This window comes from Salvelinus namaycush, chromosome 2 (assembly GCF_016432855.1).
Source record: "Salvelinus namaycush isolate Seneca chromosome 2, SaNama_1.0, whole genome shotgun sequence".
Lineage (NCBI taxonomy): Eukaryota > Metazoa > Chordata > Actinopteri > Salmoniformes > Salmonidae > Salvelinus > Salvelinus namaycush.
The window spans coordinates 7,249,984-7,266,524 of NC_052308.1; the positions used below are offsets into that span (position 1 = coordinate 7,249,984).

Here is a 16,541-nt window from a genome sequence, read left to right on the forward strand (position 1 = left end):
TCCCTCCACTCCTGACCCTGTTGCTCCTCTGTAAGACGGCTGTGGTTTTCCCATCAGTGCTTATCAGGCAGGATCCATAGACTAGGGAATCTCTCTTTCTGGCTTTGGGTTTTGCCATGGGCACTTAATCTAAGCATATTTCATTCTAGAAGATGTACATCCATGTTATAACCATGCTATTCTAAGAGTTTAAACACACACACAACCTCCAATGTAATGTTAGTTAAACTCCTTGAAATCAAAGCCAGACGAAAACCTTCTGGTCTAAAAGTTGCATTAAACTATACAGGAGCAGTGAGCAGGTATTTTCTATCATTTTGTAACAGTGTTCTCCCATGGTAACTCTGAGGAAAACCATTACCTCCTGGCGTTTGATTTCCTTAGAGGACAGCATCTGGTGTCCGAGCCGCACGTCAAAGGTCTCGCTCCACAGCTTGCTGTCTCGCCGCTTGGTGTTGGCAGGCGGGGCCGGCCGCGTCCATGGTCGAGGAGGCATGAGCGTCTCGGTCCGACTCTCACTGCGGAAGCTGATGGAACGCTGCGGAATAGAAAGAGGCACAAAGATGAGAAAAATTCCCCTTCACAGGACACCGTCACAGGACACCGTCACAGGACACCGTCACAGGACACCAACCTAGAAGGGTATGAAAAGACAATACAAACACATAGTTGTCTTATGTCTGATATCTGAATGTTACTGTAATGTTGTGTGTAGATGATCTTGTCTGCTATTCTAGTCAAACCCAGTGTGAAGATAGTGAGGTCAGGTTTGAGGTCAAAGCCCTTCATATGTGTACCATAAGGGATGCGTCCTAATTTGCACCCTGTAGCGCACTGGTCAAAAGTAGTGCGATTTGGGACGTAATCGTAGAGGACACGTACCAATGATTATCAGGCGTGAACGTTCCCACCTTTCAATCACTGAGCCTCGTGTTGCATAATAACACTGGTGCGTCTTATCAACACCAGCCAGAACAAAACATATCACAACACGTTACGGCATGACATCACACACAGGTCAGAGGAGGGCTGGCGTACTTAGTGGAAAGTGATTGATTTCTCCTTAGAACATAATCGATTAGCTGGATATGGCTGGGCTTTCTGCGACGGCCAAACACATCATCAGCTAAGTTACTTAGTATCATGATCATGATGAGATGATAATGAGACCTTATAAGAGGGTCATATATGCTTATGACAAGCGTTACAATGCATTATAACCACCGGATAATGCATTAAACCTCTAGGTTGTATTTGTAAGGTGTTATTAACGACATTATTGTAATTAAGCATTTAGTCACTCTTTATATGTACCTGCAGTGGTTGTCCTCTGTAGTCATATTTGTCAGCATAGCTATCTTATGATGTGGTGTACTGTTGTACCTGCAGTGTTTGTCCTATGCGCTTCAGAGGAGCAGTCTTGACTGGAGGTATGAGGTTGGCCAGCGAGGTGACGCGGGACAGGGGCTTCACCCGCTTGTTACTGGGCTCCTAGAATACAGTAGACACAGAGAGACAACTTGTTGTGAACACACAGTCAGATACAAACATTAACAGCACATAGAGGAAAGAAACATCCCATAAATGTCAGGATAGATGAAGACAAGATGAGGGTGTAGACTGGTGTGTGAGGCAGATCAAAGAAGAAGAGGAGCCTTAGGATGCCCTTCCATTCATTCTGCATCACTCCATCAGGATAACAGAAGAAGAGATCCAAACTCCAGAGGTTGCCGTCAGTCAGAATCATCAGGGGGAAAACAGGCTGACAGAAAGAGAATATCTGCAACCTGCAAACCCTCAGCATTATTAATACTCTATTCTCCCATCCCCTCCCCTGCTCTCTCCCCTCCCCTGCTCTCTCCTCTCTCCTGCTCTCTCCCCTCCCCTGCTCTCTCCCCTCTCCTGCTCTCTCCCCTCTCCTGCTCTCTCCCCTCTCCTGCTCTCTCCCCTCCCCTGCTCTCTCCCCTCCCCTGCTCTCTCCTGCTCTTTGCTCTCTCCTGCTCTCTCCCCTCCCCTGCTCTCTCCCCTCCCCTGCTCTCTCCCCTCCCCTGCTCTCTCCCCTCCCCTGCTCTCTCCCCTCTCCTGCTCTCTCCCCTCTCCTGCTCTCTCCTGCTCTTTGCTCTCTCCTGCTCTTTGCTCTCTCCTGCTCTCTCCCCTCCCCTGCTCTCTCCCCTCTCCTGCTCTCTCCCCTCTCCTGCGCTCTCCCCTCTCCTGCTCTCTCCCCTCTCCTGCTCTCTCCCCTCTCCTGCTCTCTCCTCTCTCCTGCTCTCTCCCCTCTCCTGCTCTCTCCTGCTCTTTGCTCTCTCCTGCTCTTTGCTCTCTCCTGCTCTCTCCTCTCTCCTGCTCTCTCCCCTCTCCTGCTCTCTCCCCTCTCCTGCTCTCTCCCCTCTCCTGCTCTCTCCCCTCTCCTGCTCTCTCCCCTCTCCTGCTCTCTCCTCTCTCCTCTTTCCTGCTCTCTCCCCTCTCGTTGTCGGTGCCTTTGCAGAGGCGCCCAGTGACGTCACTGCAGCTATTTGATCAGTATTCTGGGAAAACAGTACTTTCAGACCGAGTACTCCCTCTTCACAATTCACACTCGCCTGCTTCACACATTCACATGCACACACACACACACACACACACCACACACACACACACACAGGACAGACAGACAGTTGTGGTTCTGCAGTAAAAAGCAGGGCCAGTAAATAATCCACAGTTCCTTATAGAGAAGTGAGTGACAGTACAAATCAGACTGTACAAATGCTGTCAATTTTAACAGTATCTACCATCTACTCACAACGGGATCCATTCCCTATTTAATCAAAGCCTACTTGCTTCCTTAGGTTGTATCCCAAATAGCACCCTATTCCTCTATAAAGTGCACTACTTTTGACCAGGTCCCCATATGGCTCTGGTCTAAAGTAGTGCACTATATAGGTCAGTGTTTCCCAACCCTGGTCCTCCAGAACCCCCAACAGTTTGTATTGTAACCCTGGTCTTCCAGAACCCCCAACAGATTGTATTGTAACCCTGGTCCTCCAGAACCCCCAACATATTGTATTGTAACCCTGGTCCTCCAGAACCCCCAACAGATTGTATTGTAACCCTGGTCCTCCAGAACCCCCAACAGATTGTATTGTAACCCTGGTCCTCCAGAACCCCCAACAGATTGTATTGTAACCCTGGTCTTCCAGAACCCCCAACAGTTTGTATTGTAACCCTGGTCCTCCAGAACCCCCAACATATTGTATTGTAACCCTGGTCCTCCAGAACCCCCAACAGATTGTATTGTAACCCTGGTCCTCCAGAACCCCCAACAGATTGTATTGTAACCCTGGTCCTCCAGAACCCCCAACAGTTTGTATTGTAACCCTGGTCCTCCAGAACCCCCAACAGTTTGTATTGTAACCCTGGTCCTCCAGAACCCCCAACAGATTGTATTGTAACCCTGGTCCTCCAGAACCCCCAACTGATTGTATTGTAACCCTGGTCCTCCAGAACCCCCAACAGATTGTATTGTAACCCTGGTCCTCCAGAACCCCCAACAGATTTTATTGTAACCCTGGTCCTCCAGAACCCCCAACAGTTTGTATTGTAACCCTGGTCCTCCAGAACCCCCAACAGTTTGTATTGTAACCCTGGTCCTCCAGAACCCCCAACAGATTGTATTGTAACCCTGGTCCTCCAGAACCCCCAACAGATTGTATTGTAACCCTGGTCCTCAGAACCCCCAACAGATTGTATTGTAACCCTGGTCCTCCAGAACCCCCAACAGATTGTATTGTAACCCTGGTCCTCCAGAACCCCCAACAGATTGTATTGTAACCCTGGTCCTCCAGAACCCCTGGTCCTCCAGAACCCCCAACAGATTGTATTGTAACCCTGGACAAATACACCTGATTGAAACAAATGATGTTGTTTCAATACTACTTATGCAACAACAGACTGGCTGAATTTAGCTCTAGGACCTCAAGGCTCTGCTACTCTGACATAAAACACTTTACACAATCTGTTCTGCTGTTTTAAATTGACTTGCCAATCAATGTCATTATCAACAGCAGCAGCTCCCTCAGTCATTTAGTACATCCCCTGTCTCACTGAGAGGCTCTGATCTCTACAGGGGAGATATATAGTACAGAGGTAGTAGAGACTGATCTCTACAGGGCAGATAGATAGTACACAGGTAGAGACTGATCTCTACAGGGCAGATAGATAGTACAGAGGTAGTAGAGGTATGACGAAAGACATATCAGACTATAGGAGAAGTTACTTCACCTGTTATCTGTTTACCACTTCATCAACTGATTAGATACAATAGTGTATCGCTCTTTCAAACGTTGTCTTCCTTTGTGTGTTTGACCTCATGAACCCTGAATGTCTTTCTTACACTGTCTTTTCCAATGTCTATTTTTCTTTCCTTTCCTTTTATTATATCTTTCGACTTGCACAAACAGACAAATTCAGACACATGGTTTGGTTGTTCTAAAAAAGAACAGGTGTATAAACAAACCTTGCATAATTATCTAGGTCTCTCATATGCAAAGCTGCAGGAAGTAGGGGTTCTGAGTGTGCTGCAGCACCCCCTGAAAAATAAGAATAAAAACATGATATTAATACAAATATATTTCACAAAAGGAGTGCACTGAGCTTTTACTAGTCCTGTATTAGCAGACCGATATAGCCGTCTGTAGCGCTGGCAAAATGCCCCCCCCCCCCCCCCCCCCCCCACCTTCAAACATCTTCCCGCGGCTATGTTCATATGAAGCCCGAGCTGAGAAATCTCCTAATAATATCCTTCAACACCTGTTGGAACTGTAGATTATGTTCCTATACTGGCCTGATCAAACTGGCCCACAGGAGTTATGTTCATCACATCTGAACATGAGAGCAGCAATACAGCACCACACGCACACACACACGCACACGCACACACACACACACACCAAGAGTGAGACTAGGCCGTGGCGTGGGGCCCACAGCTCAATATGTCCTGATGTTGGTCTGAACATGCCTCCAAGCTGCCTGTCCTGGATTGGAACTAGTAAATCAATGCACATAGTGGTTTTACATATTGGGTAATTACATGGTGGTGGAACACCAGATTTACAACACTGTAACACACTTCATTGTGTACTTGTATCTCTTGTGCCTGTGATAATGCAAATAATTAGGGGGGAAAAATCCAGCAGCAATGAGGAGAAGTGTTTTGTGGCAACTTTCATTTCTTTTTCAAAACAACTTGTCTGTCTACCACGTCAACAAAAAAGCAGTCATCGATTCCCAGCGTTAGTGTCACAAAGATCTCACAGAAAAGAGCTGTGTGTGTGTGTGTGTGTGTGTGTGTGTGTGTGTGTAGGGGATGGGGTGGGACTATACCACGCTACAGAAGTGATTTGTTTATAAGCGTCAACATTTATTTTAGATACTCTCACCTCCTCATTTCTCACATAAACAAAAGCAAACATTCAACCTTGTTTAGCTGTAGGTCTATATTTCCTCCCAACTACGCACCACACTGCTACAACTACTACTCAAATCTGACTCAAACCTCCAGCCAATTTCCTCCGAACTACGTACCGCACTGCTACAACTACTACTCAAATCTGACTCAAACCTCCAGCCAATTTCCTCCGAACTACGTACCGCACTGCTACAACTACTACTCAAATCTGACTCAAACCTCCAGCCAATTTCCTCCGAACTACGTACCGCACTGCTACAACTACTACTCAAATCTGACTCAAACCTCCAGCCAATTTCCTCCGAACTACGCACCACACTGCTACAACTACTACTCAAATCTGACTCAAACCTCCAGCCAATTTCCTCCGAACTAACCACCGCACTGCTACAACTACTACTCAAATCTGACTCAAACCTCCAGCCAATTTCCTCCGAACTACGTACCGCACTGCTACAACTACTACTCAAATCTGACTCAAACCTCCAGCCAATTTCCTCCGAACTACGTACCGCACTGCTACAACTACTACTCAAATCTGACTCAAACCTCCAGCCAATTTCCTCCGAACTACGCACCACACTGCTACAACTACTACTCAAATCTGACTCAAACCTCCAGCCAATTTCCTCCGAACTACGTACCGCACTGCTACAACTACTACTCAAATCTGACTCAAACCTCCAGCCAATTTCCTCCGAACTACGTACCGCACTGCTACAACTACTACTCAAATCTGACTCAAACCTCCAGCCAATTTCCTCCGAACTACGTACCGCACTGCTACAACTACTACTCAAATCTGACTCAAACCTCCAGCCAATTTCCTCCGAACTACGTACCGCACTGCTACAACTACTACTCAAATCTGACTCAAACCTCCAGCCAATTTCCTCCGAACTACGTACCGCACTGCTACAACTACTACTCAAATCTGACTCAAACCTCCAGCCAATTTCCTCCGAACTACGCACCGCACTGCTACAACTACTACTCAAATCTGACTCAAACCTCCAGCCAATTTCCTCCGAACTACGTACCGCACTGCTACAACTACTACTCAAATCTGACTCAAACCTCCAGCCAATTTCCTCCGAACTACGTACCGCACTGCTACAACTACTACTCAAATCTGACTCAAACCTCCAGCCAATTTCCTCCGAACTACGTACCGCACTGCTACAACTACTACTCAAATCTGACTCAAACCTCCAGCCAATTTCCTCCGAACTACGTACCGCACTGCTACAACTACTACTCAAATCTGACTCAAACCTCCAGCCAATTTCCTCCGAACTACGCACCACACTGCTACAACTACTACTCAAATCTGACTCAAACCTCCAGCCAATTTCCTCCGAACTACGTACCGCACTGCTACAACTACTACTCAAATCTGACTCAAACCTCCAGCCAATTTCCTCCCAACTACGTACCGCACTGCTACAACTACTACTCAAATCTGACTCAAACCTCCAGCCAATTTCCTCCGAACTACGTACCGCACTGCTACAACTACTACTCAAATCTGACTCAAACCTCCAGCCAATTTCCTCCGAACTACGTACCGCACTGCTACAACTACTACTCAAATCTGACTCAAACCTCCAGCCACTTTAATCATTCAAAATTGGATGTTATAAATATATCACTAGTCACTTTAAACAATCCCACTTTATATAATGTTTACATACCCTACATTACTCATCTCAGATGTATATACTGTACTTTATACCATCTACCGCATCCTGCCAATGCCGTTCGGACATCGCTCATCCATATATTTATATGTACATATTCGTATTCATTCCTTTACACTTGTGTGTAAAAGGTTGTTGTTGTGAAATTGTTAGATTACTTGTTAGATATTACTGCACGGTCGGAACTAGAAGCACAAGCGTTTCACTACACACGCATTAACATCTGCTAACCATGTGTATGTGACCAATAAAATTTTATTTGATTTACCAAAATTGAAAGAATTATGATGAGAAAATGTGTTAGGTATTTAGGCACTTAAAAATACTTTAATCAGAATTTTTCAGCTGATAAACTTGCTTATTGAAACGTCAATAAAACACAACAAAAAAACAGATTTCAGTCAGGACACCTAGTTCTTCTCAGTCAGATGAGTCAGTGACTAATAGGTTGGCACTAATCGCAGCTTATGTTCTGTTCATAGTTCATACAATCAGTAAAGCACTGCTTGTGCTGGCTGGACTCCTATCTCCCTGTCACAGACAAAGCTGACATCCTGTCTGGCTGGCAAACTAACGCTATCCAGACGTGGCTGCCAGGTTCCCGGGCCTCGTTGTGCCTACAAACGCTTGTCACTGTAGTGGTACCCTGGATGGTACGACCTTTGAACCTTTAGTTATACGTACATAATTGTACCCTTGCAGTATATACCTTAAAAGAGACAATAGTATACCGTAGGGGACAAGATGGTACAGGTACAAAACCATTCCATTGGAAAATGTTTTAAAAATTTGCCTTTTTAGGGTAGCACTGTTGAGTGTAAAACATTATTTGCATATTTCCCAGGGTGCCTTGCAAGCAAAATGTTTAGTTACCAGTACCACCCATTACTGTGTTTGCTAGTGACATGGTCGTTGCATTCAACAGCTTTCAGTCCTGTAGCCTTTCTGCGAAGTGAGTGCCTAAGAGGATATTTTATCATTGAAATTAAACTCTTTATCACAATATATTACATATATAAGGCCTTACCTTCACAGTCTAGCTTTACCCAGTGATCTGAAACTTATTGGGCAAATCACATTATGCTGGCTTGCAAAGTGATATGTAATTCCTACAGGAAGCCAGGCAGAGTTAGGATTTTTAATTTTTTTAATGACAAGCAACCTGCATTTACAATGACTGCCAAGGTAGGGAAAAGTGATAAAGGAGACTACCTAAACTATCTGAATAAAGTCCCACGTGGCTCAGTTGGTAGTGCACGACACTTGCAACGCCAAGGTTGTGGGGTCAATTCCCACAGGGGACCACTACAAAGTATGAACATGTATACGCTCACTACTGTATGTTGCTCTAGATAAGAGTGTCTCCTAAAATGTAAGTAACGGGTGCATTAAGTCCAACTACTAACAGATTAGTTTACAAATGTGCTATTTATCTTTGTGTGGCACAAGATAAATCAATGTGTATGCAAAAACACACATATTGAAACAAACAATTCAAAAACTCCAGGTGCAATGGAGAATGCTGGGAAATTGAAAATGATGGATGTGGTTTGAGAGAGTGTCATGATTGTACCTTTATATTCAAAATTTTGGTTACAAAAATGCACCATTAATACTAGATTATCTGCACATGTACCCTAAAAGATACCGAACACTACCATGTGGGGCAATTCCACGATAACAGAGAGATGCTGAGACTCAGATTTTTCACTTTAAAATGTATGTCAAACAAAAACCAATGATTGCAAAGTTAAACAAACCATACAAATCCATACACAAGGACGACTTCTAACAACTTCCAAAACCGTCATTCTGTTACCAAACTTTGCATCTGCACTGTTCTTCAAATAAATGTGTTTTTGTAAAATGTTCAGTGGAAATTGTTAAAAGTTGAAAGTCGTCCTTGTGCATAGAGTTGTATGGCTTGTTTAACGTTGCAATCGTTGGTTTTTATTTGAGTCTCAGCATCATTCTCTTACCAAGGAATTGCCCATATGTACCTCTAAAAATATATTATGTCTAAATAGATATTTTTGTACCCGCGGGAACAATACTGTACTCTAACCACACCCTTTTTTTCTGAGAATGTAGTGCCTCCTTGATGACTGACTGGATGACTGATTTCAGCTGGAAACCTGTAGAACTCCCACCTCGCCAAATAGAGATTACGGGCATTTCCATGTAAAAGGACCCATGAGAAGTAGATAGGAGCATGTTGAATTGGGTGTCAAATGAAAGCTAAGACTATATTTTTTTCAGAAATTAAGGCATGTATACATTTTAACAATTTTCCATCCTAAAATAATTAGGACCAATCAAAGGCTTTGATTTCTGGTCAAACAGATGGAAAAGGGGTCTTACACAACATATATCAGGAAAAAAAAGTATTGAAAAGGTAAAAGAAATACAACGAAAGACATTAACCTCTCTCCAGTTGGGTTACTGACACATACCATGACGCCTACTCTCTTTTCATTTACTTACAGTAAAGCATCCTCACCTACTGAGCACCGACCGACACCGGACATCCATGGACTTTGAAAAGTAGTTCAAATTTGGTCAGTCCGCCCTGGCCGAACCAAATCTGAACCAATCATAGACGTCTATGTTTCAACAGTTTGGACAGCACAGTACAGTAGAGCACAGTAGTGTACACAATTGTACAGTAAAGTAAAGAAAAGTACAGTATATTCATTCCATACTGATTCATTTCTGTATAGTACAGATCAGGGACCCATGATGTAATTCTGTTACTGGATGTAAATCCACTTCACCTTCAATAACCAAAATAAAATGTTCTCAAACTCAAGGTGTGATGTCACAGCTGACACCCCATTCTTTCTGCCTGCAGACATCTTTCAATCTTCATTCGGAGCAGATACTTAACAGAGTTTTAGGAAAACGCGGTCGTATAAAAAAACTGAGGGAGATTTTACCGTTACCAAACATTTCATCTGCACAGTTCTTCCAGTAAAAGTTTTAAAAAATTATGTGTAAATTATTCAAAGTAGTACTTGTGCATAGATTTGTATGGTTTGTTAAACCTTGAAATAAATGTTTTTTGTTTGGCGTACATTTTAAAGTGAAAAATCTCAGTCAAAGCGTAATTCCGTTACTGTGGAATTGCCCTTTCATATCTGAGCATGGCAGCCCCCACTTCCATCCTCACCCCCACCTCCACCCTGCCACCCCACCCCACCTCCATTCCATTGTTATTGGCCGATTAACCTAGCTGAGTCACTGCTGCATCTCTGTCCTGCTCTGTTCTCTAGAGACAAATATATGTTTTATTTCTGATTGTGTGAATAATCTGATGCTGATTGAAAATGTTAAAGTGTGAAAGCAGATCTCCCGATGATTCATTTAAAAATGGATTGTACGTGGGAATTGTGTCATAGAATAAACATTGGTTGTTGTTTTATCTGGGGCGGCTGGTAGCCTAGTGGTTAAGAGTGTTGGGACAATAACTGAAAGGGTTGCTGGTTTGAATCCATGAGCTGACTAGGTGAAAAAGCTGTTGATGTGCCCTTGAGCAAGGCACTTAACCCTATTTGCTCTGGATAAGAGCATCTGCTAAATGACTGAAATGTAAAATTTGTTATTAAGTAACTAAGAACAAATGCTCAATGTAAAGTATCGAAATAAATGGGACTTCTCTTGCAATTTCCAGGTTTGTCAGAAATCCTGTATGTAACATTCAGAATCCTGTTATGACAACCATGAATAAAAGAGTTACAGTATGTAACATTTTTCAACATGAAAGAGTACTACCATACTCAGGGTCAGCTAGAGATGTTGCCAGGAAGTACTGGTGGGTCAATAAGTAATATTCCCATGGCCCAGAGTGTGACTTAGAAGGCAGGGAGAGAGAAACACATGTTGTTGAAAGTAATGGTTTTAGAAGATTTAGGTTGGTAAGAACAACATGGAAGAACAGGACTGCAGGTAACTGATCCTACAGAGGAAAAAGGCTGTGAGGCTGGGAGGGGACGAGAGCAGCGAGGTGAGGTGGTGACTCACTGGGAAAGCTATATAAGAGCTGATCTGTGTGTGTGTTAATGATCAGCTACCCCGGACAGATGGCTTGTCTTCCACATTCAACTCTCTTCTCTCCTCCCTTTCCTCACAGTCTTGTCTTTATTTCTTGTGCTTTCCTCCCTCCCTCCCTCTTCCCAGAACCTTCAGAGTCTGACCAGACACTGTGTGACTCCCATGTCAGAGGCTGCTGACACAGGGCTCCACAGTAGCTTAGCTGTTCTTCTGAGCTTCCTGTTAGAATGAGCAATAGGAACACTCATGTGTGGTGGGGGGTCCCAGTCCCCGTCCCCGTCCCTGCCTCCGACCCAACATTGCCACAGGGGTGTTCTCTCTACTGTTATAAAGGCCAGGGTATTAGTAGTCCTTCCGTGAAAACATGACTGTTCCTCTCTACAGTATTGACCAGATAGGACTCCTTGACTTTTCAAAGACAAAGACTTGGGGGCAGACAGCTTGAATTAGTACTGTATCGTCATGCTGCATTGACTCATTGTATCAGAGTCAGACCGTCTTTTATACAGGAAGGCACTTAACCCTAATTGCTCCTGTAAGTCGTTCTGGATAAATGACTGTTAAATGACTAAAATGTCAAATGTCAAATGAAACAAACACTTCAGTCAAAGTTTCATATGGCCAGAAATGGTAGCATTCACCATCATAATAACACAAGTAGTAATTCAACATCCACCTCGTAATCTGCAGTGTAAATGTGGAATGAGCACATTATGTTCTCTCATAGTACCTGGATTAACACACCAGACAGAATAGACTTTTCCATTCCCAACTTAGTTATTTTATATTATTTTTTAATTGGTCCTGGTAGCTAGAATAGAATAGCAGCTTACTCTGACTTAGAGCACTCACTTCAGTCCTATCCCAATAAATCATTCATCCTAACAGCTGTATTCATGAGATGTTGGCTACTGTCCAATGACACGTCGCTGTGACCTCCACACAGCTAGCAAGATCAAACATCTTCCCTGTCACTCTACCATCAATCAGCTGTGAATTGTGAATGTCTAAGCTCTCCAGTTCAACGTCACAACATCGCTATGCTGCTTCTCTTATGTTCTCTGGTGCAACAACAAACCTTCGGCCATAGATGAGAAAGAAACCATTTATTCAAGTCTACGATCGTCATCTTGTAACAGATCCCGTGATGTGTGTGTGATGTTTGAAAGGGTGCCGCTCCGTTCTCTTCTCATGCCCCCAAGGTAGTTCATACTGTATATCTGTGAAGAAAGCTTAGCACAGCTTTTGACTGACTCATCTGTGACAGAACAGCTAAAGAGACTTGAATAAAAGGCCACCATGTTCACCAGTACAAAACGCTGAAGGTACAAAACAAAGTAGATGAAATAACTATGTGAAATTGGCTTGGTTAAGTTGAGAAGTTAAAATGAAGAGACAAACCACACCACAGCACAGCAGAGCACAGCAGAGCACAGCAGAGCAGAGGAAACATCAGCTGTGCAATGCCTGAGACTTCTGCTCTGATGTGAATGGTTTGAACCCTGGTCTTCTACCTGCCGTGACTGTGTTAACCTGCTGAGCTAAAGTCTAGAGTAGACATTAGACAACCGGTCTCAGGCAAAGGTTTTACGCAAGACTCATTTAACTTCCTCAAACTACTGTTGGGTAAACATTTACATAATAGGACCTCATCAATGTATTTATTTACAAAATAATACTCTATACTTTAAAAGCAATAATAACACTACCAACAATGTGATTCACGTTGAAAATAGTTGTGCAATCATCAGTACAAATGTGGCAGTAAATGTCCTCAAATGCTTCAGCCGATACTATTTTGTCAACATTCCATAAGTGATTGCATTCAACTTTTGCCACATTGTTTGGTTAAATATCCACAACAACCCAGTCTGCACATCACTCACTGTCAGTGTTGCCTCCACTTAGTGCATGCATGCATGCCCAACTTATTTAGAGAAAACTAAATTTGCGGTGTGGAAACTGCAATAAATGAACGCAATTTATGAGAGTTATATCGCATATTAGACTCCCTACATTATCTACATACCTCCACTTCTTTAGCCGGATGGATGTTGCTGCTGACTGTCTGCACCTCCGGAGAGCAGTTCGCCCTCTTCACAACGAGGTAATACTGGTAATCCTTGGCCACCACCATGCTGTCACTTTCCCCGGCCAGGGAGCTTGTGAATGCGGCAGGGTAGCTACAGACACGGTCTAGTCTTCCAGCAGCTACTGTGCTCGCCTGGGCTGCTGTGAAAACCGCGACTGCCAGTAAGTAGCGAGACCCTCTGTTTTAGTAGACAAAAAAAACGATCCTGCGGTGCGCTCTCGGCGTGTATTGGTATCTCACGGGAAACGAAAGCGAGCGAACGCGCTGCGCACTGGAGAGAAATACCCCTTCACCACATTCACCACATTCACCACACATTCGACTTGCAGAATGTGTGCACATTGTGTATTATTAGGGGCAGTTCGAAATGTACTGGGGGGGGTAAAATAAAATGCACCCCCATCCCCAGCATTTAACATATGACCCTCCCCTTCAAAAGTAAAAAATGAATTGCACAACCTCCACCCTCATACTTATAGAATTAACTCAAATGTTCTCATAAAACTCATAATGTTTGCGACAACAAATAACAAAAACTGTAGCGAGCCTGTGTTTATAAGCGTGGATATTATCATAGGACTACTTGGGAGAATGATGACCCGCCACAGACAGCACAGCACATCTCAGAATCAGAACTTAAAATACAGCCAGACTGGTCTGCTTCTGTGTCTTTCTAGACCTTAGAAACTGTCGAGAGTATACCCACGACTGATCCAAGTGGATCCAAATGGAATGAAATATTCAAATCACATGGCTTTTGTGCGGTTATTCAATGGATATTTTCCATGCAGTTTACAGCCTAGAGTAGAATTCTACTCACTTGAAAACAATTATGCAATGATTTATTGCATTGTGGTGTTGTAGGATAGTCTAGGTAGAATACTGGTATTGTCCCTAAACAGGATATATAGGGGATATTTTTGAGCTGCGTGTCTCATGTCTTCCCTGTTCTTTCATGAACAATGGCACAGCTGGCCTCTGCTTATATTGAACATTGGTGCAGCTTTGAATTATTTTATGTGTGGTATGATACTAGTTAGCCTATTACAGATCTGGACAAACGATCCATCTAGCACTACTGTCACTACGAATGGTGGTTAGATGGCAGGATAGACAGTCTACACTATATGGTCCTGTGGTATAGTTAGTGCGCGGATAAGCGTAGTGCATAAGGGAAGTACCAAAACACATTGATATAGGGGAGGCACATGCACGGAGATCAGGAAATCTGTCAAGGATGGAAGAAATCATGTAGTAAAACCTGCAAAAGTGCGAATGTAAACCAGGGAAAAAATGCACTACCTTCCCCTGTGCCCAAAAAACCCCACACAACGCTGCCCAAAGCAAAGCAAAAAAAGTTTGATAACCCTCCCCTATTTTGGGAACCCCCTCACCCACCAACACAGTACATTTCAAACTGTCCCGTATTCTTCCTAAAGCACTGCAGGTCCTGTGATTGGCTCATTAAACTTTTATTTTTCTATTGGTACCATTTTAAGTTTCAAGGTCACACGGACAAATACAGTGAAATGCCTTTCTTGCAAACTCAAAACTCAACAATGCAATAATCAATTTGAAACATATCCTCTGTTAGGATAGACTCTCATGCCATGCATACCTCTCCCAACCTTGTTTTAATAACCTCTGTGTGTTCTGTGCAGTATGGAAAAGCCATATTATTCTATTTAAAGTTAATCAGAAAAGACCTTGGAACATAAACCCTGAGTCCTGACTCTGACTGCTCCACCTGGGGTGCATGTTGTGCATGTTGTGTTTTATGATTTGGTCAAATTATAGAAATAAAAGCAGAGAAAGCACTGCCTTTCCTGCTGCTGATCTAGTGGCCTCATGGATGGGTGGAATACTATTACTATTATATTAATGAACATTACTTGAAAAACATTACTTGAAAATCTGGTATTTCTATGTAAAACGGTTTTGTTATATTTCAGTCTTCTTCGATGTATATAAAGTGTGACATTGGGATGCAAACTCAAAATTCACCTCTATATCTGACATGGTGCAGGTGTCTTCTTTTTTTTACACCCATAACCATGTGTGTGAGGTGTATACTTTAGTTTGAAAGTAGATTTGTTTAAGACTACCAAGAAACACCCTGATTTAGCCCACTGCTGTAAAAGGTCCATTAAATCCCCAGCAGCTCCCTGTGCACAGTGCAGACTCCTGTTTCAGAAAGCAAAGGTGGGGGGCCTTGCATGTTGTGTTTTATGATTTGTTTAAGTAATAGTTCTCCACAGCAGCGGTTCCCAAATCCAGTTTCAGACCAGCAGGAAATTGATCCCACTTTTAAGAGTCTTTGTTCTGGACGGGCTGAGAAGTTCCTGGCTTTGTGTTTTCCTATAAGACCAGGGATGTGTGTAGGCTAGGGCCTAGGCCAGGGGGAGGAAAGTGTGTTGTGTGTGTGTATGTGTATGTGTGTGTGTGTGTGTGTGTGTGTGTGTGTGTGTGTGTGTGTGTGTGTGTGTGTGTGTGTGTGTGTGTGTGTGTGTGTGTGTGTGTGTGTGTGTGTGTGTGGACCAGCCTAGCCCCTGCCAGTCCTCTCCCCTCACACTCGAGCCAAGCTACTGCCTGGCTGTAAACAAACACTGGCTTTCACATTGTCACTCAGTGAAGTGTCACTCAAACCTAACGGCCCCCTGGCCCGCATGTTTCAAGACACTGGAGGCCTTAGTTCCAGTTCTATCCACGGTGCCAACAATCATACAATAGAAAATAGAGTTGGTCTATCCTGACCTGGCTGGGAACTGTATTATAGGTCCAACTAACTCACTAACCCCTGGATTATGTCTGGGTCCAACCTGTTTGTTCCAAGATATATTATAGTTTCCTGTTGTTCAGTAATAAATAAATAGGTCAATGGATATTACAGGTGTACGTTGACTGACACAAATACAAACAGGATATAGGTGATATAGCCCAACTGAAAGCCCAACTGAAAGGATACAACCATAATCAAAAGTGATTTTGTATGGTATATGGAAGTGTTCGGTTTGGCTTATGAATGTGTAATGATGTCCTTAGTCCATAAGAGAAATATAACCACCATTATAATTATGTAGATACTCTTCAAATAAAGTATTACGGATACAACTAATATACTATTCATGTCATGCCAATGTATAGTGACCCAGTCGGATCTGCAGTTGTTCTATCTATTGGAAATCCACATGGGGACTTCTAATTAGTGTACTACTATGCTGATAATTTAAAAAACTTTTTTAGTAATTTAGCAGAC

The 16,541-nt window shown here is 43.4% G+C and overlaps 1 protein-coding gene across 2 annotated transcripts in view; it reads right to left on the minus strand.

Annotated features, from left to right (window-relative positions):
- The window catches only part of arhgef3 (Rho guanine nucleotide exchange factor (GEF) 3), a 63,091-nt gene that overhangs the window by 14,039 nt on the left and 32,511 nt on the right, over nt 1-16,541 (minus strand). Inside the window, exons 1-3 of one of the 2 annotated variants that reach the window (XM_039007084.1) lie at nt 13,223-13,536; nt 1,384-1,491; nt 362-538 (exon numbers count right to left, since the gene is read on the minus strand). In XM_039007084.1, the coding sequence (XP_038863012.1) occupies nt 362-538; nt 1,384-1,491; nt 13,223-13,330 (393 nt within the window). In that variant the 5' untranslated portion in view covers nt 13,331-13,536. Of the gene's footprint in view, nt 1-361; nt 539-1,383; nt 1,492-13,222; nt 13,537-16,541 lie in introns of those variants that run through there. The other variant, XM_039007093.1, reaches the window with a different exon arrangement.